Source organism: Equus caballus, chromosome 13 (genome assembly GCF_041296265.1).
Source record: "Equus caballus isolate H_3958 breed thoroughbred chromosome 13, TB-T2T, whole genome shotgun sequence".
In the NCBI taxonomy this organism is placed as follows: Eukaryota; Metazoa; Chordata; class Mammalia; order Perissodactyla; family Equidae; genus Equus; species Equus caballus.
Genome location: NC_091696.1, coordinates 44,178,758 through 44,200,798, shown reverse-complemented (window position 1 = coordinate 44,200,798; position 22,041 = coordinate 44,178,758). Strand labels below are relative to the sequence as shown.

Sequence of the window (22,041 nt, the reverse complement as noted above, 5' to 3'; positions counted from 1 at the left end):
AAATCAAAGTTTCAAAGGCCCAGGGGTATCAGTCTAGTTAGTGTCCAGTTATAGCCAGGCGCTGGCCATCAGTCCCTCGGTCCCCAAAGACTCCGTACCGTCTCGCGTGCTTCCGCCCCTGCTTCCTGCTTCCAGTCTTAGCCTCGTGGTTCTCTGTGAGTTCTGGCTCACGGCACACACGGCCAGCACTCCAGTTAGGACAATAACCAAAATGCCCGTGGTGATCACCGTTACTCCAATGGAGAAAGCCACGTGGTCAGAGGAGTGGTACCCAATGACAGCTCTTCCCAGGGCCCCTGTCAGTAACCCTGTGCAGGTCATGAGTGTGTATTCTGAGCAAGACATGCACTGGGACTCCTCCTGCCTTCTTCTTAGCAGTCTGGTCCTCTGATTACATCCTTGTACCGGCTGCAGCATCACGATTTTTCTGCTGCAGGGGTTAAAGGAAGGAAAAAAAAATTACAAGTCAGAAATATCAAAAGGTTGAGGAGAGACCTTTCTTCTTTGCCGAAGATGTGGTCGTGAATCGCACCTGTCTGAGCTGTCCATCAGAACTGTGTGCACTCTCTCTAGTGTCCTGAAGCCTTAATTCAAAAGAAACACAGGAGGCAAATGAAGGCTGAACCGTGTCTCATTGTAACAGTAAGGAATAGTCAACAGCACAACTAGAAGGACCTACAACTAGAATATACAACTACATACTAGGGGGCTTTGGGGAGAAGAAGAAAAAAAAAGAATAGTCATTCACGGAAACATGCACAAGGGAAAAAATCAAGCTCATTAAGAGAGACATTTCTAATAACTACAAATCATGAAAAATAAAATCTTATTAAAATATATAATATACACCATTTGATCAATTGTATACCAATAATTATAACTATGTCTTTCTTAGACCAGAGTTAATCATTAGAGCCCTATAGTCACAGGAAATTAAATTTTAAATTGATATATATTTTCGTGGCAGAGTGAAAGGATAAAGTGGTCACTAAGAGAGATAAGCATAAAAATGCCACAGTAGTATAAAATTCTGGGGGTGGGGGGGAATAGAATGGAAAAATTCAAGGAGAAAAAGTATTACGAGCTTGTCCATGTGTTTCCTTAAGTGGATGAAGCCTGTCATCAAATCCCTTCGACATTTAGCGTCTAATAGACACATTTGAGAGTGAAGTAACACTTTTACTTTAAAAGACAACTATTTACACAATGGCCAGTAATTATGTCTACAACTGTATACACTGAAAGTTTTAGGTGTTGGGTTATATGCTAGGTGATACAGAGTTCTTCATAACATTTTAGGATATGTAGGTACAAAAGATTGAAGATGAAAACAGTGGCACATACTAATGGTTTTGGCTTTTCAGACTCCTTCCTAACTCACATGGCAGAATTTTATTAATTCAGCATTTCATGCGATTTTGGTAGCTTTAGGATTTCCCTTTGCAGGTTCTTTCTTTAACAATTTTTATCAGATATTGCTGGTCAGTTTTGTAGCTGTGTTTTTAGCATTTGTTGTTAACCTATGGTTTTTTTCCTTTAATTGTTGACATTGAATTTTGTTACTAATTCCCTGATGTTTAACCATCCTTGCATTCCTCCATGAGCTCTCCTAGACTCTTGTTTATCATCCTTATAAAGCAGTACATGGCAATTTACACTTATCTCAAGCCAGAGCAGGTTATAGGGTTTGGCTTTTTTTTCTTTTTTTTTTTTGAAGGGGTGAGAAAATTATTTGTTTGAGTACTAAGAATTGGGAAGCTTTGAATTACAATGGCAACAAAAGATTTGTACGCATGATATGAAAATGTTAGATCTCACTGCCTTTTTTCTTCCAATTTTTAGGTTTCTGTCTCTTCATTCAATTTTGATAACTAATGTGTTTCCAGTACATTCATTCCAGCTAGATTTTTGAGTATGTTGGTATGAAGTTGAGCATTATTCCCTTTGATCTTTTTTTAACCTTGGCTATCTTTGCTATCTTGGTTATTAAATGGTAAATGCATGTCTTGGTTTTCTTTCCAGAGGTTTATAGATCCATCATCTTTTTCAAGAACCAGCTTCTGGTTTCACCTGGTTTACTTGCAGGGTCTGTTCCCTAATTTATGATTTTTAGTTTTCTTCTTTTAAAGCCTTTCCTGCATTTTATTAATTCTTTTCCCAATTTCTTAGGTTGAATGTATATATAATTTCAGCTTTTGTTCAAAAAAGGATTGCAAGTTTACTTAGAAAAATGAACCTAGAACCGTAAAGGAACAATATAGTTTAGAATTGAAGAGTTTGTTAATTAGGACATATGTTTATATTTAAATATATATGCTATATATGACCAAGGGACAAAGAGCCAACATCTCTGAAGTACAAAGAACTTCTACGAATTAAGGACAGAAGTCCAACAGCCTAGAGAAAAACAGTCAAGGGATAAGAACAGGAGACGCAGCTCTGCAGAAACCCAGACCGTGAGCTAATACACAAAAGCTAACGGAAGTATTAGGAATATCAGCTCAGCTAACAAGAATATCTTTGAAAGCATTTTTAAGTGACTTCCAAACACACCACACAAAAGCGAGCTACTAATTTTATAAAAGAAATGGTAGTTTCTCTCACCTGGTCCAATGGGCAGCTTTTTAGTAAAAAAAAAAAAAAATCAGAAATAATTTCCCCAAAACAGCCAGAGACACTTCAAGCCTAAAGGTCCTTAGCTAAAAAGAGAACCAACCTTCGCTCTGTGTTTTTCATATGAATGACCCTTGATTGGCTAATTGAAATAACATGGGGTCTCAAAGGGAGCAATTTTCACACGTCAGGTTAGTTTTTTTACTTTAATTAATCCAATAATGCAAATGCCTTGATTCTAAAGATTTGGAAGAAATTCCTAACAAGAGGCTGGGGCAAATGCACATAGTGGTTCACTTGAATGTCTTATGAAAAAAATGGTAATAAAAAGAGGAAATAAAAGATCTATTTTACCCTGGTTGTCTTTTAGTTGACTGTTTCATTTGGCTTCACCTGCAAAGGATTTGGTAAAGATATTACCTCTTTTTTTTTTTTTTTTTTTGCTTGGTGAGGAAGATTGGCCCTGAGCTAACATCTGTTGCCAATCTTCCTCTTTTTTTTGTTTCTCCCCAAAGCCCCAGTACGTGGTTGTATATCCTACCTGTAGGTGATTCTAGCTCTTCGATGTCGGACGCTCTACAGCATCGCCTGATGAGTGGTGCTAGGTCCGTGACCAGGATCCAAACTGGCAAACCCTGGGCTGCCAAAGCACAGCACGTGACCTTTACCACTCAGCCACAGGGCCAGCCCCAAGATATTACTTCTAAGTAGAGGCAACTTCTAGCTACCATGTACTTGATACCAGTGTTTGTCAACGTGCCCTGAGCATAAGAATCACCTGGCCTCTTGTTAAAAAACACAGATTCCTAGGTCCCACCAAGCATAATTCCAATTAAGCAGGTCTGCAGCGTGCACTATTCAGAAGCTGGCACTATTCAGAAGACCCCACCCACAAGGATTTCTTAACAATTTCTCTGTGGTCTTAATGACAGACATTTGAGGGAGTAAAGTGAAGGAGTGCTGGCATTTGTCCATTGCAAAATAATTTCACTAACGAAATCTTGGAAAATATAGACTAGAAGAAAAAAAATACTTATGCATAGGAAAAAGTATTGTAAGAAAATATATCAAAATATGAAAATGTTAACTGTGCTTATGTTTGGGAGGTGGGACTATGGATATCATTCACAGATTTTCAGACTAAAGAGTGCAGAGCACATGAAAAATATTTCGTGGCAGTCTTCCCATTTCAGAAATGGAAAAAACAAGCACAAAAGTTTATTTATGGTGGTTTCAAAAGAGAATACCTGAAAAGAATGGGAAGGCAAGCCACAGGCTGGGAGAAAATATTTGCAAAAGACACATCTGATAAACGACTGCTATCCAAAGTATACAAAGAATTCTGAAAAGTCAGCAATAAGGAAACAAACAACCTGACTAAAAAATGAGCCAAAGATCTTAACAGACACCTCACCAAAGAAGATACCTCAATAACAAATAAGTATATTCCCCATCACATGTCATCAGGGAAAAGCAAGTTAAAACGACAATGAGATCCCACTACATACCTGTCAGAATGGCCAACGTCTGGATCACTGACAACACCACGTGCTCCTGAGGACGTGGAGTGACAGGAACTCTCATCTGTTGCCGGTGGGAATGCAAAACAGTGTAGCCACTTTCAAAGACAGTTTGGCAGCTTCTTACAAAACTAAACATACTTTTATCATATGATCCAGCAATTGTACTCCTTGGTATTTCTCTAAAGGAGTCAAAAACTTGTGTCTACACAAAAGCCTGCACACAGATGTTTACCGCAGCTTTATCCATAGTTGCCATAGACTTTTTAGGGCAGTGAAATTACTCTCTGTATGATACTATCATGGTGGATACATGTCGTGATACATTTGTCCAAACCCATAGAATACATGGTTTTTGTGTCTGGCTCCTTTTTCCTTACTATAGTGTTTTCAAGGTTCATCCATGTTGCAGCATGTATCAGTAGGTCATTCCCTTTTTTTTTTTTTTTTTTTTTGAGGAAGATTAGCCCTGAGCTAACATCTGCACCCATCTTCCTCTACTTTATATGTGGGACGCCACCTCAGCATGGCTTGGTAAGTGGTGCATAGGTCCACACCAGGGATCTGAACTAGCAAACTCCAGGCTGCTAAAGCAGAGCACACAAACTTAACCGCTGTGCCACCGGGCTGGCCCCAGTCATTCCTTTTGTTTTTTCTTTTGGTGAGGAAGATTGGCCTTGAGTTAATATTTGTGCCAGTCTTCCTCTATTTCGCACATGGGTTGCTGCCACAGCATGGCTTGATGAGCAGTGTGTAGGTCTGTGCCTGGGATCCAAACCCACGAACCCCGGGCTGCTGAAGTGCATCATGCGAACCCAAGCACTATGCCACCAGGCAGGCCCCAAGTCATTCCTTTTTATGGCTGAATAATATTCCATTGAACTGATATCTGTATCACGTGTTCTTTTTTTTTTTTTTTTTAAAGATTTTATTTTTTCCTTTTTCTCCCCAAAGCCCCCCAGTACATAGTTGTATATTCTTTGTTGTGTGTCCTTCTAGTTGTGGCATGTGGGACGCTGCCTCAGCGTGGTTTAATGAGCAGTGCCATGTCCGCGCCCAGGATTCGAACCAACGAAACACTGGGCTGCCTGCAGCGGAGCGCGCGAACTTAACCACTCGGCCACGGGGCCAGCCCCTGTATCACGTGTTCTTTATCCATTCCCCAGTGGATGGACTTTGGGTTGTTTTCACTTCTTGTCTATTATGTACAACACTACTCTAAATATTCACGTACAAGTCTTTTTGTGCACATACGTTCCTAATTCTCTAGGGTATACACCCACAAATAGATACAGTAACTCCATGCTAAACTCTTCCAGGAAACGCCAGACTGTTTTCCAAAGCAGCTGCACCATTTTCTATCCCCACCCGCAAGGTAACAAAGGTTCCAATTTCTCCACCCGCGTCTCGTTATTGTCCGTCCTCTGGCTTACAGCCATCCTAGTGGTGTGAAGCAGGATCTCACCGTGGTTCATCCACTTCTTCCTGATGAGTAATGATGCTGACCATCCTTTCGTTTGCTTGTTGGCCATTCGCAGAGCTTCCTCGGCCAGGTGTCCATTCAGAGCCTTGGCTCATTTAAAAAATTGGATTTTCTTTTTATTATTGAGTTGTAAGTGTTCTTTGTATATTTTAAATACAACTCTCTTATGAAGTCATGATTTGCTCTATTTCCGTCTGTCAGTAGTCTTTTCACTTTTTTGATGGCGTCCTTTAAAGCACAGAAATTTTAAATTTAGATGAAGTCCAATGTTTGAATTTTTCTTCTGTCGCTTCTGTTTGAGGCGTCATAGCTAAGAAACTGTTTTATCCAAGGTCCTGAAGATTTACTCCTGTGTTTCCTTCTAACCGTTTAAGCTCTTCTATTTAGGCCTATGATCATTTTGAATTTTTGTGTATATGGTGTTTGTTAAGGGTCCAACTTCATTCTTTGGTGTATGGCTAACAGATATCCTAGTGCCGTTCCTGGAAGGACTTTTTCTCATTGAATTGTCTTGACACCCTCTTCAAAAATCAGTTCAGCATAAATATAAGGGCGTATTTCTGGACTCTCTATTCTATTCCACTGGTCTGTCTATATGTCTCGTTCTTCTTTTTCTAGTTCCTTCCCATAATCCCCATCAGCACTTCCCTCCAGAAACATACATTCTAAGCTTATACCAGTTATTGACAGACATTAAGAGAAGTTCCCCAGACTCTGGGTCCACCTCCTTGCAGCCAAAATACTGCCCCAAAGCAGAATTCTGAGGATGCTGCTCACTGGACCCGGACTGTCTTGAAGTTCCAAACTGTTAGTCTGGGGCCGGCCCCGTGGCCCAGTGGTTAAGTTCGTGCGCTCCGCTTTGGCGGCCCAGGGTTTCGCCGGTTCGGATCCTAGGCACGGACTTGGCGCTGCTCATCAGGCCATGCTGAAGTGGCGTCCCACATGCCACAACTAGAAGGACCCACAACTGAAAATACAAAACTATGTACTGGGGTGATTTGAGGAGAAAAAGCAGAAAAAAGAAAAAAAAAAAAGATTGGCAACAGTTGTTAGCTCAAGTGCCAATCTTTAAAAAAAAAAACCTGTTAGCCTGCCAAGCCCAGTACTGTACTCGGCAGTTTGTAGGTTAAATGGTTAAAGGATGTGTGGATACGTGGATGCCCGAGTGAATGAAAACTGATGTTAACCTGGTGGCTCGCTGGCTGAGTTCAATGAAGTTTCTGAGACTGTGTCATTGTAAGGTTGAGTCACACCCGAGGAACAGATTTTGAGGGAAACCTATAATGAAAAGTTGTGTCAAATTCACATTATCAGCCAATGTCTTTTGGAAAGCTAACAGACATTTTTCAGGTAAGTCAAAATTATACATGTGCCCTGGTTATTTCCTGGAACTTCAAGTACAGAAAACTCCCTGAGTTAAGCAAATGGAACACATTAATCCTTTTAAGACAATGTTGAACCAAGACACAGAATCTGGAGTTAAATATAAACACCCAAATAATTTGCCATTTTCTCTCCCAGGACCATTACACGGCAATGATCACTATAATCAAAATTTTATTTGCAGTCTTTCATCACATGCATTAATTCCTTTAAGACCCAAGGGTTAATGAGGGCTTCTTATGGTTCATGGTCCTAATTGGAAATCTTGGTGGTGTGACTATTAACACACTAATTGTAGGCAGGAAAAACAGTAGCAACTTAAGAAAAAAAAAATGTAGGTAGTGCAGAACCTTCAAATATTTAATTAAATGACAAAAAAAACTTCTTTGCTATTTAAACCCTTGAACACCCATGAACTGAAAGCAGACAAAGGGTTTTTAGTCTGGGGATAAGGGTACGACAGCAATTTCTTTGCATCTTCATTTAAATATTTCTCAAGGAGGCTATGAAATACAACGTGACCTTTATTAAACACTGAACTGTCTTAAATACATTCAAGGCATTTAAAGACATTAAAATTTTCATGCTCATTACAGTTCCTAAAAAACAAATTAACTAATATTCAAACATTTCTTCAAAACAAAAACGTCACAGACTTCTCCCACCAGACCTGGTTTTCTCCACTAAATCTCAATAGTATGGAGGATGGATCCAGAAGCCCAGCTCTGACTTCCAACGAAACATCAGCCGCGTTCTAGACCTCTTCACCTACAAGAGTGTCATCTACTGCAGATTCCCAGTGCCCCTCCGGGCCCTGGGTGGACCACTACTGGCTCACGGCCCTTCTGCCACCACTCAGCTGTCCCCTATACTCGTTAGCCTTGGAAATCTAGCACCATGATTTGGACTTTTCCGTTGCGATTCATAAGAATCACCAATTCCTCAAGTGTGGCCTTCCATTGTCAAAAAACTACCATTCTTCTCAAGAAACTTAAACGTTTTTGCAAAGTAGAGAACACTGAGAATTAGAACAGGAAGGTAGACATCCGCACCGTATGCAACAGCTCAAAGAATCACTTGGCGTTGCAAAATCTTTATCTGGCTAGAGGGCGGGATTAAAAAGCCATTCGGTCCCCAGGAACTCGTCGTGTTAAGAACAGAGCACATGACTCTGTACAGCAGTCGGCCCCACGCAAGACAGGAGACGTGAATGTTCACCTTGGAACAAAGTGAAGCAAGTCTCTCAGCCCACCTTCCCGTGGAACCTGGGTTCTATGGAAAACAAGTCAATTAAGCCTAAAAAGACAGTGGAAATGCAAATTATTTTGCACTTGAGCGGCTTTCATGATATAACAGTTAACATTAGTTTGTGCTGCTAAAAAGCAAAAGCTGTCTCAATGCCGAAGTGACCCCAGGACTTGCTGGAGAACCACCTCAATCTTTTATTCCTGTCGTCACGATGCTTCTGGACCACGTGATCTCTGCAAGCACGCCTCACTTTGGCCTTTCCTGTATTACAGTGAATCCATCACTTCCTGCTAGAGATGTGTACCCCAACTCAGATCCAGTGAAAAGCCTAGGATCTGGGAAATCATTTACTGCCTCAGAAATATCTGACAATCACCCGAAGTTTAACGGTCTGCCCTCCAAGCTCTCCTTCCTAGAGGAAAGCTGTTTGGGGTGAGGAGGGAGCTGGAAGGTGGAAGCCTTCGGGAAGATAATGCTTACTTGCCCCTAGCACGCAGGGTTCTTTGCGGCGCCTCTATAAACGACTCCATGGGAATCCCCTCACCAAACGTGCGCTAACTCAGTGACTGACAACCTTGGCCAACCACCACCTGGGCCCTGGAATCAATTATTTTGATTTTGATTCCAGGGTCTTTTCCAAGACCCACCGAGATACACCATCTCAGCAGGAATGCCAAGAAGCCCACGTTTCTCCTAAGTTCCACGGCTGATTCACATGCAGCGGGCCCATCAGTGGCCTGCAGACCAGCTCTGGAAGCGTCTGCACAAACTCCTGTAATGGAGTCTGTGAATACATGGCATAAAGCAGGGGAGGAAAAGGGCCACATCACAGGCATTGGAGTAAAACCAACGAGACATGGAATGCCTATAGCACACTGAGAGCAAAGGTCACACTTTAATAATAAAAACACCACCACAGAGAAGCACGGTATTTTCCCGCTATTACATTAGCAGATACACAGAAGAGCAATAAAAAAAAGTGGATTGACTTCAAGCGACTGTTTCTGACGCCCATGAACATAGACCAGAATTACTTGTGGGGGTTCTCAAAATCTTTAAGTCTAGGCCTCGCTCTTGGAGAAGGCTGCAACGGGGGCCAACAGCTCTTCGGGATCTCCGAGGCTTCCTTCCGGCTGAGTCACTGATTTCGGTCGACTGGGGCACCCTGGGTTTTTTTGGGCCACTGTTTGGGGGTGTGGGAAGCTTTTCTGGCAGATTTACCAGCAGTCGTGAAGAACTTGGCCTCTGGCTTTTTGGGAGTCTGCCTTGGGTCTTTCTTCCCCAGTGAGGAATTCCTTTCTTTCTCCAGCTCTTCTTTGACTCTTGGCTTCTTCCCTGGGCCTTTACCTGGGGTCTCGGGCTCTGCAGCTTTCGGGGGCTCCGAAGCTGGGACGGCCTTTCTCTTCTTCCCACGAGGTGTTTTGGGGCCAGGACTCTGTTTTGGAGACTTCTTTCCTGTGGCATGCTTTTGTATCTAAGAAAGAGAGGAAAGTTAAATCCGGGGGGAAAAACCCAATTGACAATGTGATTCTAAGAGTTACTGTTTTTATTATTAACACCCAACAGGTACACTGCAGCATGACGAAATGAGGAATGACTTTTCTTTTTGTCTCGCAGACATTCTGAAAGGCAGCTGTATTCCATTATCAATGACTGTACAAAGGACTCTGGGGGTCTCCCTGGTCCCAAAGGAAAACCATCTTTCCCCTTGGCCGAGGGTAGGGACTCCCGGAAGCGCCCCTGGGAGCAGAGCAGGGGGACCTATGAGCTAATCCTGATTCTTCTTCCCTTGCACACAGCTTAGGGCAGGGGGTTCCCAAACTGTGGACGTAAACCTCATTTCCCAAAGTCAGATTCAGAGGTCTCCGAGGGACTGTTACAGGCCAGGAATCGTGGATTTTCCAAGTGCCCAGATGACTGCTGCTGACCCAACCTCCTAGCAGGGGACTCTGTCACATGCAGATGTAGCTCATATAGACCACAACAACCAACCAAACAACACTCTGTTTTTGAGTAAATACAAATCAACAGATTATGGAAAATTTGAAAAACATCAAAAACATAAAACTCCCTAATAACTCTATCACAGAGCAAACTATTATTTACAACCTTCCCCCACGAGTATGCGTGTATTTTAAAGCCAAGCATTATGCCCTTTTCCCAAATATTTCTTCTATATTTCCTAAGCACTATAAACTCTTACTAAACGTTAGCTCAAATACCTTTACAAACACTACTGCGAGGGCACATGACATTTTCTCGTTTTTGCCTCTAGGGTGAATGAAGATGAAACTTCAGTATATTACTACCCTGATCATGTTTCCCACTTGGGTTCAAGGACATGAACGCCTCGACAGCTCGTGACACACACCCCCAGTCAGCTATGCTCTCCAATCTTCAATTTCCAACATATGATAGCCAGTCCCTTTAGAAGAAATTATAACAGCTTACTTTTTCTAAAAACAATTATACTTGCTTACAGTTAATATACGGATCATTTCTGTTAATTTCAAGTCTATTATAAAACTCAACACCAGCCCTGGTGGCCTAGGGGTTAAGTTCAGCGTGCTCTGCTTTGGTGGCCCAGGATGGGTTCCTGAGCACGGACAGACCTACACTGCTTGTCTCTCAGTGGCCATGCTGTGGCAGCAACCCACATACAAGAGGAGGAAGATTGGCAGCAGATGTTAGCTTAGGGCCAATCTTCCTCAGCGAAAAAAAAACCCCCCAAAACAACTCAGTAGCACTTTGGGGGCACTTTCACTAGCAGATGAAAATTTTACTACCATTGGAGATTTTAAGGCTCACTGTTAGGACAAAACACAAGAATAGGTTAAGTGCTGTAACAGCCTTGGGACACCTGGCGCAGGCTGTGCCCTGAGCTACGATGAGTCTCCTCTGCACCCCTGTGAGGGCCGCCTGTTAGTCTCTTAGGGACCTACTCCCCACTTATTTTTCAAGAGGTCTGCACCAACAGCTGGATGGATACTATACGAATGAGTAAAAACATCAAAGAATCAAAAAATAAAAACTCAGTTCTTTGAAATGATCCCCTCTGAAACCCATGATGTCAGATCTCTGTTGAGGACCCTGGGGGGCGGGTGTCCGAAGCGTTCAGAGGCCGGCTCCAGTCGCCAGCTTTACTTCCCACGACTAACTCTGCGCTGATCCAGGACTCACCTCACCTCCAGAAACCGAACCACTGTCCAAGGGTCCGCCCAGGCCTGCTTCCTCACACCACGGGCAACGTTTCTCACAATTATTAACACGTCAAGTCTCCCTGGATTCCAAGGTACGTAAAAGGTTGTGTTTACTACACATCACTCCAATATTTAAAAGAAGGGTAAAGTGAGTCATGGAAACTATCTCCAGGGTTCTCGGGACTTTTCATCTATGACTTCAAAATGTGTGGTAGAAGAGGTTTCACCTGAAATAGATTTCTACAAACGATGGCCCCCACCTGTGTAACACTCCGACCTCCTTCACTCAGCAGTGCTCAGCTGACCCCGAGGGCCGCGGACTCAATCGTCACGACCATTAAACGTTAATACAGATACCTCCACGTTTTCTTTCGCGGGAGTTTTCCCCAGTGGTACCAGCACTGGAATTTCATCTTCAGACTCGTCCTGCACTTTAACTTGGGCTCTTCCTCCGCTGGCCTCTGTCTTCTCATGCTCTGGGGTCTCCGCCTTCTGGAGTGCAGGACCCTTCGCTGGAACACCGGTGGCAGGGGCAGCCTGCTCTGTAGCTGGGACGGCTTTAGCCTTCTTCTCAGCCCATCTCGTGGGCCCCTTGTTTCTTTTCTTCGCCGTTTGTTTGTCAAAATATTCTCTTCTTTTTTGTTTTTTCTTTGCTTCCTACCAAAAAAACCCAGCATAATTTTAGTAGGAGATCCTTTTGTTGGTAAATAGATGGCACAGACTTAGCACCTGCAGTTCTGGGGGCTCATGAGCTCCCTGAAGGGGCCTTGACCTGAACGAGCTCCGAGCAAACAAACCCCACTACCAGCATTTGAACCCCAACTCCCCTGTGCCTGTGAGTCATGGCCAAACACGTACTTTACGCACTCAATTACGTGTCACTGTGCAGAATCCAGGCATCTAAGGACGCAGTGAGTCTCACTTATAGGTGAGTTAAGAATGATCCTGAACTGTATAGTATGTGATGTGGATTACAGCTCAATAAAGCTATTATACTCTCCCGTCTCACCCCCAAACCTGACTTTTTCCCTGCCTCAGGTTGTGGTTGGAGTTAAAACTGTACAAAGTTTACGCAGCTAGAGGCCCAGCATCCTCACCAGAGTCCTGTGAAACAGCATCTACAACAGGGCCCCAATTCCATTTTAGCAACTCCAAAATCCTCGCAAGGTCCTCCACCAAATCAGCTGACAAATGGCAAAAAACTCCGACTTCCTGCTTCCAATAACAGCAGTCTGTCTTATGTTGGGTCAGCCTCCCAAAGAAAACAAGTAAGAAAGTGGGATAAAACAGTAAAAAAGCAATTTTTTTTCCATAAAAGCACTGATGAGTTGAACAAACTATAAGAAATTCAAATCAAAGACCCAGTGGGGTAGGTGAGCCAGAAGCCATTTTTGCCCCGAGTGTGTGTGCTGATCCCTAACTTCTGTTCCAACAGCCACGTGGTACTGGGGGCGGGAAAACGGCGAGAAATCAAACCCAGTGGCCACAGCCCACACCAGGCAGGGATTCCAAGAGGAACCCCTCCCACCCCCCCCTCAGTAAGCTGGACCTCCAGAGAGTCACACCCGCAGGGGCAAGACAACAGGAGGGGGGCTGTGAGGGTACTGCCAAGGCTGGCTCTGAGTCATGCAGGGGAACTCAAAGCCTTGAACGTGCTCTCAGGTGGTCCCGGGCAGAGCGGCCCAGGGGGCCTGGCCAACGTAGATGTGAATCCTCCAGAGAAAGGGTCTTCATCTGACACCTCAAATTATTTCTACAAATAATTTTCCAAGTGCAATGACCATGACACAAAGATTACCAAGGACCTAAGGAAGCTGCAGGCAGAGCCAACCACCAAGGCTTCTCCTACGTGAGTTATCAGACAGCCATCCAACAACGATGCTCAACACATTCCAAGAAATCAGAAAAACTGGGAGACTATTTACAGACAACGGGAAACCAAAAAAAGTAAAGCCAACCTGAAAAAGGACAAAGCAGGGAACTTCTAGAATTAAAAAATAAAGAATAAATTTGAAAACTCAGTGGACACAATTAACATGGCTGAAGAAAGAATTAGGAAGCTAGCAGACCGGTCCGACCAATAGCAAAAAATGTGATTTTCTCCCCTTCTGGCTTCTTCTGCAACAGCACCAGCAGCACTGAAACCTCAAACCAAAACCAAGAGGTCTCTGTTAGCCTAACACAGCCTTAAGTTTGGCCCGTAAGTAACAAAGTACTTAATAAACTAGATTGTGGTTTTCCTCTCTTAGCTCCTCTTGCCACTGCACAGCCCTCTCCAAAACCTAATTAGCCCTTTTAGGAGAAATTAAAAAGTAAGTATGCACTTATCTCTAAATACCAGATATCAACATCTTAGCGTACTTGACTCGCTCCAACACTACTAGTCTCATGTGTAAAGCGGGAACAGTGACCAGAGGCACAGCGCTGGGAAAACACTGAAAGGCAGGCAGGAGGGTGCCACTTCCCTCTTCTTGGGGCCATTTCTATCCTCCATTAAGCCTGTCCAGTATTTAAAATCCTACTAACTTTTTTCTTCTGACTAGGAGTGCACACGCCTTTGGCTTCATCCTGACTGCTGACAAATGAAGAGAAGATGGGAAGGGCGACCGATTTCTCAGTTTTCACGTACAAGAGTTTCACACTCTCCCACTTCTGAAACACAGAAAAGAGCAAGATCAACTCCACGTTTCATTTCTTTTAAATGAACGATGAGTTGATGCGTCTGCAGGACTGTACCTCTGGCAATTTCTGTGAAAGCCGTTTCGTGACAGCAACAATGTTTTCCACGATGTGCTGAACCTCCATTCCAGTGTGACCGACGCGGATAGTACTGAAATTGAATCAAATATTAGAGAAAAAGACTAAAAAATCATTTGTTTTCAAAATAAAGCACAGGCAGGTATGTGAAAAACGTAAATGCACAATCTTAAAAATTTTTTTAAAGGTAGAAACCTTAAAATCTTCAGGTTCTAAATATATTTTGAAGGAAGGTTATCATCTTTTGTGTTCTAAAAACACTCTCTCCTGAAATGTGTCATACAAGCTGGTGATCGAGAAGGTGCCACCTAATGCGCGAGGCTGGGAGGGTCAGTGGGCAGGGCCAGGAGCTCTACCCTCAGTCTAGAAACCACAGGGCAGGGAGTCGGCCCTCAGCTTCTCTGAGGGCAGTTACCCCAGGAGTGGCTGTTCTGAAAGAACTACCCCCGGAAGGTCCCCCTGCCATCTTCACAGTTCCACTGCTCTGAGCCAGCTGCCACCTCTAAAGCAGTTCTCATCGCTCGTGTAATAGCGTCTTGCGGCCAAGAGCAAGACCGTCCCTTCAGCTGAAGCAGAGTGCAGACATAAGCCAAGGGGGAAGCCCAGAAATGCCCACAGCTCAGCCACGGGGTCCGTCTGTCCCTGCCGGCCCCCAACCTCCCCACCCTGGGAACCAAACGGCAGGCTCACTGTTGGCTGGGCATCTGTAGAATGAGGATGACAGAAGCTGGTGCTCCTACCTCCCTCCAGCCAAAGACGGGGGCTGTACCCACTGTGTGCCCCCTGCCACCTACCTGCAAGCGCACCCTTGGCTTCCCAGTGGAAAGACAGCAAGAACTGGGGCCAGGGAGGGAGAGGAGGAGGAGGATAGAAAACCACCGTGTTGGAAAAGGGTGGGAAAGGAGATGAAGGAATGGTATAGGTTTTGTATTGTTTTTTATCCATTGTCCACAATTTTCCTTAAACTGTGGGTTTGGGCTTGGAAAAAGCCCAGGGGCGGGAGACTGCTACTCCTTTATCTGCCTTCATGGTGCTGCCCCCTCCTCCCGGCTACTCACTGATCCCATGAGCCAAGACTTTGATGTCAGCCTATAACCAAAGAGTGGGGGGTCCAGGTCTCACCGCCCACTCTTCTCAGCTGCTTAATTATACCCAATGCAGGGTCTTCCCACCTGCAGGGAGAAGGCAACACCAGAACCCACCTGTCCCGCCCAGCCATCCCCTGCTCTGGCCTACCTGAAGACACTCTGCTGAGGGCTGGCCTCCCTGGCGAGCAGAGCCAACACATCTTGCTAGTCCTGTTTTATGGTGTGCGTGACTACTGGGAACACATGGGCTCCAAGGGTTTCTATGAGAGGTTTCTAAGGGCTGTACCCTAGAGCTCTGCCCTACTGGCAGCTGTCCATCCCAGTCACCAGATTAAGTATTTTATAACATGATTTTGAATATGTTTACAACTACCCCTCTCCCCTCTACACTGCCATGTGCTCACACTTCACCCGCCTCTCAGCCTAATAAACAAGGCTGGGCTGCACTCTCTGTTCCCTGGAAGCTGGGAAGCAACTGCTGCCCCCAAAAGTCTTATCTGGTATCTAAGGCCAGGGGTGCGGCTCCACTCGCTCAGTATCCTGGGTGAGATGCAATCAATGCGACAATGCAAAGAGCCCAGACAGGCCGATGAGACAGGGTGGACGCAGAATTCCTTAACAAGAGGTAAACCACGCCCGAGGCAGCAGTCTTCACAGGAAAGGATGATACAAGGTCAGTCAACACGAAAGCCCAGAACTGCCAATGTTCTCTAAGCCTCTTTCTACTCTCCTCGCTTTTCCTACTATCTAGAGGCGCCCTGTCCATTAGCCACTAGCCACAGGGGCCTATTTATATTTACATTAATTAAAATCAAGTAAAATTAGAAATTCAGCTTCTCAGCCACTGGACCCAAGTTTCAAATGCTCAACAGCCACTTATGGCAAACGACTCCCGTCTGAAACAGAGCAGATACAGAGCATTCCCACCACTGCGGCAAGTTCTATGGGACAGCACTGTTCTGGAGAACTGGATCCCTCTAAAGAACGGATTAAGTTTTAACAGAAGGATCTAGTTTTATTAGCCCCATCTTGTGAAAAAGACTTTATGCAATCACTATGAAACACAAGATCAGGGGCCGGCCCAGTGGCCGAGTGGTTAAGTTCACGCACTCCACTTCGGTGGCCCAGGGTTTCACTGGTCCGAATCCTGGGCGCGGACATGGCACCGCTCATCAAGCCATGCTGAGGTGGCATCGCACACGCCACAACTAGAAGGACCCACAACTAAAAATATGCCACTATGTACCGGGAGGCTTTAGGGAGAAAAAGGAAAAATAAAATCTTAAAAAAAAAAAAAGAAACACAAGATTAAACACAGGTGCACATTAATGCCTTTTCCCTACCTGCAAGAACCACTCTTGGAGATGTTTAGGACAGTGCCACCTACAGACGCGTTGATCTCTCTGGATAAATTCTTGGCCAGAAGATTCACAGGGATTGGAACTCTGTAACAACACACAGGCACTTAGGGCACAATGCACGTACACCGGTTAAGTGTCATGCTGCTGAAGGCCAGTCGCTGCCCTGAAACTCACTTCTTCCTGTTATAGAAATGTCTCCCTAGGTGGGAGGGCAGCAGCCGCCTGATTCGCGCGTCAGTGAGGAACAGGTCGAAGCTGCCCAGGAGGCGCAGCTTGGCTTCGTAGGCTTTATATTCCTTTTTTAAAGTCCGGAGGGGGATAATCTAGAAAACATAAGAAAGAGTAAACGCACAAAAAGCTAAGAACCTGAACAAGAGAGAGAAGAAGAGATACTTGGGCAACAATTTGTGTTCAGACTTTAACATGTCCTTGAGCCATGTTGAGTATCTACGGTGTGCCAGGGACTAGGCTAAACGCTGGGGGACAGAGCCAACAGGTGGGGAGTTCAGCTAAAGAAACTACCCCAACAACTACAGAACAGGGCGAGAAGTGGAGTCAGAGGCAAACACAGGAGCTCCGGATACAGAGGAACGACCGGATGGAGCAACCTTGTATCAAATCTTCAAGATACAAAAGTTATGGACACACACATTGATCCTTTAGGTCAACAAAACTTGAGGGCTCATCCATCACGGGGAAGATGAAATACACCCTACCTAAAGCTAAACAGAGAAAATTAAATTCCCGGGAGAAAAATACTCAGTAACATAGGAATGTATTACTTATCACGTTAACTGAATCCAGTCTTTTAATTGTCTCAAAAGTATTAACTTGTTTCCTACCTGAGAAATGGTTTTAATTCCATGCTTGTTCAAAAGCTTTTTATAAAAATTTTCTGTCTTTTCAGGAGTTACATTGGGTTCGTCCTTGGTAAATAAACAGATGTCTGCTAAATCTGATCGAATACCATGGGGCAAGGCCCTGCAAAATACATGAGAAGCAGACAAGGATTAAAGCGATATAATGGTCAAAATGAATATTTATATTCAGAGGACACAAAAAGACACAGAAAACAATAAACTCACTATTATTTCAATAAACTTCATTTGCGCTGTTTAAGCAAATACTCTACCGGGAACATTTAAAAATATATCTACTTTTCGATGGCACCGAGAAGAGATTTAAGATTCAAGTAAATCACCGAAAATATCCACAGACCAAAACATCAATTATTTGGGATATAAGAAGAGTTAAAATATAATCAAAGACACCCAAAATAGTGTGTATGTAATTATTATTATTTTATACATTGCTACATACGCATGCGTACTATAATGCGCTAGAATAATCTAGCTCCGTCAGGGCAGTTCCAATTCAGAACTGTACCTGGCAGAAAACTGGGCTCCATCAACAACATAACTCTCTAGAGCTGAAACAGAAAACATGGAGCAAACCAGAAGGACCGAGCAGCAAACATGCGCTGATTATTGTTGAGTCTTAAAAAAAGGTTTAACTCATTTCCTAGGCCCACACATTCTGAGGAAACACTTTCTTAGTTTAAGGAGAGTGAGCAACATACAGCAGCGTGACTTGCCAGATGAGAAGGTTTAAGTGCTGCGAAGATGCCAAGTGGAAGAAATCACCAAGAGGAGGGCAGTTGGGAAAGCATCCTGGAGAAAGTGAGAGGGCTTTCCAGAAGGGAGAAACTGGGTGCATAATGGTGTGGAATATAGGGTGTATGCGGGATACATTAAAGCAGTGATGAAGGCAATCTGGCTGGGGGAGCTTTGCAAAGATTGGTTAAGAGAGAGTCGGACGGTCCAAAGGGTCTTTCCAACTTGTAACATTCTGCCCCCTTGCCCTTTTATGGGGGAAAAGAACAGAAACAGCTATCCCACACACTGCTTTCTCTAGCAGAGCTGGCTTTTTGACACTTAGGAAACGAAGGACGCCACAGAGAAGCAGGATTGCCAGATAGAATACAGGACGCCTAGGTAAATCTGAATCTTTTTTTTTTTTTGTATAACCATGTCTCAAATATTACATGGGACCTACTTATACTAAAAAATTACTCTTATTTTTATTCGCTAAACTGGCAACTCTACAAAGACGGCATTTCTAACCTAAGGCTCCTAACAGTAAGAATGTGTAATTGCCACAAGTTTCTTTTCCACAAGGAGTTCACGGCCAAGTTTTCAACAATCTCTGTATAAAGGAGCAAGCCTGGGGCCTCAGGAATTTTAGCTTGGAAAGAGCTTGACTTGGAAAGATAACAGATTCTAGGAAAACATAAAAGCTGTTCAATTTATTCTACCTGTGTTCTCTCAAAAACCAGCCTTTGGTTTCAAAAGAACTGCTTAGGTTAGTTGTCCACCAACCGCCCAGAAAACTCGTGAAAATTTCTAGAAAATTTAAGCATGCCTGAATTCCTGTGGTTTTCAACGGCACAATTATTTATTTCAGCTCAGATTTTTATTTTGAGTTTGCAAAGTTCCCATCAGAAACTAAGTTGTAACTGTTAAAGTTACAAAGACCGGCCAAGCAGATAAGATCAGCAAAGGCAGAAAATCAGAACTTACAATTTGACCCTGAGTTCTTTACTTGGAATCTTCCATACCACCACCATTAAAAAGAAATTTTCATTTTCATTCAAAAGCAATCCATTCGTGTTTTTCCTGGACCTGGAATGCGCCAACAGAGCGTCCACTGCCTTTTTAATCTGCAAGGTGGAGATACACAAATGAATTAAATGTCCATCTAATTTAGCATTTGCCCCCTCCCTATACCTTTTTCTTTTTCTGCTCTAAGTCCACTCTAATAGGCAACCTCCACAATCGTATCTATTAGGATCGCGCAAACTGCGCTCAAAGGAATGTAAGATCCATCAGAGACCGCCTTCGTACCCGCTTCTAGCACTCGAATACAGCAAAGCGTCTCTTTTACATAAAACGCTGCGAGATGGAACACGCTCCCTCTGCCCTCAATGATGAAGGCAGCGATCCCAGTAAAAGCGCCATACACGCTGCCACTAGCATTCACCGCGCACCTACTATGTGCCGGCCCCCGGCCACAGCGCGTTGCATGCATTACCTCCCCCGATCCTGGAAAGCGGAGGGTAGCGGAGCCCCCTTTAAATACCAGGCTGGCGAAATTAAGCGACTTGGCTCAAACCAAACGGTGAGGAAGCAGGGCTGGGTGGATCTCACCCCAGAACCCCAAGTTCGACCTGCAATCCGATTCAAGAGGCCCAGGCCGCAGGGCTGCGGGAAGCGGGCGCCCACCGCGCGTCTAAACGGGCGGGCAGGCGGAGCGCACGGCCGACCGCGGCCTCCCCCGGGGGCGCGGAGCCCACACCGCGCCTCACAAGGCCACGGCCTCCCCGCTTCCGAACCGCCCTCCCCAGGGGCCACTCACCTGCTCTGTGTCCAGCTGCTCCAGGGCGGCCGGGGTCGCTGGAGTCGTGGCTGAGGCCGCGGTTGAGGAGGACGGCTGGGTCGCAGCCGAGTTGTCCATGTCGCTCCCACCTCGTGCAGATGCGCGAACGGAAGCTCGGAGCTGGCTCCTCGTGCGCACGCGCGAGCTCCGGCGCGTATCCGGAAGTCAGGGGGCGGGGACCGGACGCTTTGCGCCACTTCCGGGAACGCGGGGTCATCTCAGGGCGTCGCGCCGCAGGGGTTTGGCGGGCGCGCGGGAATAGTTTTGTCGCTGTCTCTGCCTCTGAGTATGTACCCGGAGGCAGCGTCTCTCCTTCCCTGCGGCTCCCAGTGTTCGCGGGGCGCGGGGAGCAGCCTGACGACCCCTTGCTCTCGCTCTTCCACGAAGGAAATCGAGCAAGCGCCCGGAGGCGGGAGAGGACTTTGGGCAGGCCGCGGGGGGCGTGGGGCGAGCGGGGTCCCGGCCGCAGCGCCCGCCCGCCGGCCCCAGCCACAGCCTCCTCGGACGCCAGGGTGACGGGGACCTGCCCCCGCTAGCGAGGATTCCGTGGACTCATGCGCGGGACCCACCAGACACGTCGTTAAGCGCTGTGGGGCCCGAACGGTGACCCGGAGCCAGTCCCGGGAGCCTGGGGTCCTACAGAGGCGGGAGGTAAGAGCTCGGACACAGGCGTGCAGGCCGGGTGCCGACAGGCTGGGAAGCCGCCCTCCCCGCGTCCCCAGGGGTGGCCGCTGTTCCCTCTTTCTCCTGCAACCTTCCGGGGATGTTATGCACATGTTTAGCTATGGAAAATTTTGAGAGATTGAAGAATGGGAGTAGGAGGCTTTCCAGGTCCGTTGTTGCAAAAAAAATGCCCTTTTCATAGTTGCCAAAGCTGGAGGAAGGGACGTGCTGCTGCTGCTCTCTAATGACTTCGTCTTTAAGCGACTTGGAGAAGAAATGTTCCTAAATCTGTGGCAGCTACTCCCACTTGTCTATTCTAGAATCTAGTGTAAGATGGAATTAGTTTTTGCACGGTATTACGAATTGTGACGTTAGGTTTCATGTATCAGTGTTTTCCAGTATTCTGAAGAGTATGAGGGCTGTCAGGGGTCGTGTCACCTGAATGAAGGTTTGAGAACCAGACTTCCAGGCCCAGGAGGGGCATGAATCCAGGTGAAAGAGCACCATGGTGTTTGGAAGTAGTAAGTGGCTGGAGCAGGGATGTGCAAGGGGAGGGCTGGGAGATGAGGCTAGGATGGTAGATTCAGGAAGGAATTCATTGTCAAGCTGAGAGTTCATGCTTCCTTTGGAGAAATCGGACAGATACAAGGGTTTTGAAGTGCTGGTAGGGAAGATGAGGAGGTGGTGAGGAATTATGCTTTAGGAAAGTTCATAATCTGGCTGTGGTATTGTGTTGGTTTAAAAAAATGTGTCAGCCCCACAAATTCTTTGATGCTTAAGTTACGGAGCTTCCTTCCCCTCCCCTTGAGCGTGGCCTGGACTTAGTGACTTGCTTCTATCAGATGGAAGATAGCGGAAGTGATAAGATGTCACTTCTGAGATTAGGTTATAAAGAGACTATAGTTTCCACCTTGACTGTTCTTTTTCCCTCCATCTCTCCCTCCCTCCCTCTTTCCTTTGCTTGCTCTGGGCGAAGCTAGCTATCATGTCCTGAGGCCACTCAGGCGGCCTGCCAGCCACCACATGAGTGAGCTTGGAAGTGGTCCCCGCTCCCCAACCCCTGTTGAACCTTGAGATGACTGCAAACTCTTGAAGGACCCAGAGCCAGAACCATGTAGCTGTGCTGCTTCCAGATTCCTGACTCACAAAAACTGAGAGATAATAAGTGTTTGTTATTTTAAGCCATCAATTTGGGGTGATTTGTTCAGCATCCGTAGGTAACTAATAGAAATTTGTAGACCTCCCCTCTTCAGACCCGTCGACTGTGTTGACACAAGTGCTGTTAGGACC

At 45.4% G+C, this 22,041-nt stretch overlaps 1 protein-coding gene and 1 long non-coding RNA gene across 2 annotated transcripts in view; one reads left to right on the top strand and one right to left on the bottom strand.

Annotated features, from left to right (window-relative positions):
- Positions 1-7,505: 7,505 nt before the first annotated feature.
- RSL1D1 (ribosomal L1 domain containing 1) lies at positions 7,506-21,064 on the bottom strand. Its single transcript, XM_005598964.4, is given in 10 exon segments — positions 7,506-9,426; positions 9,428-9,721; positions 11,805-12,104; positions 13,974-14,099; positions 14,184-14,277; positions 16,636-16,737; positions 16,828-16,976; positions 17,496-17,634; positions 19,233-19,372; positions 20,068-21,064. Coding segments are annotated over 10 exon segments (1,632 nt in total). The 5' UTR covers positions 20,167-21,064; the 3' UTR covers positions 7,506-9,237.
- Positions 20,314-22,041, top strand: part of LOC138917014 (uncharacterized) — a 38,772-nt gene continuing 37,044 nt past the window's right edge. Inside the window, exon 1 of the long non-coding RNA XR_011424339.1 lies at positions 20,314-20,739. This is a non-coding gene — a long non-coding RNA (uncharacterized lncRNA). The remainder of the gene's footprint in view (positions 20,740-22,041) is intronic.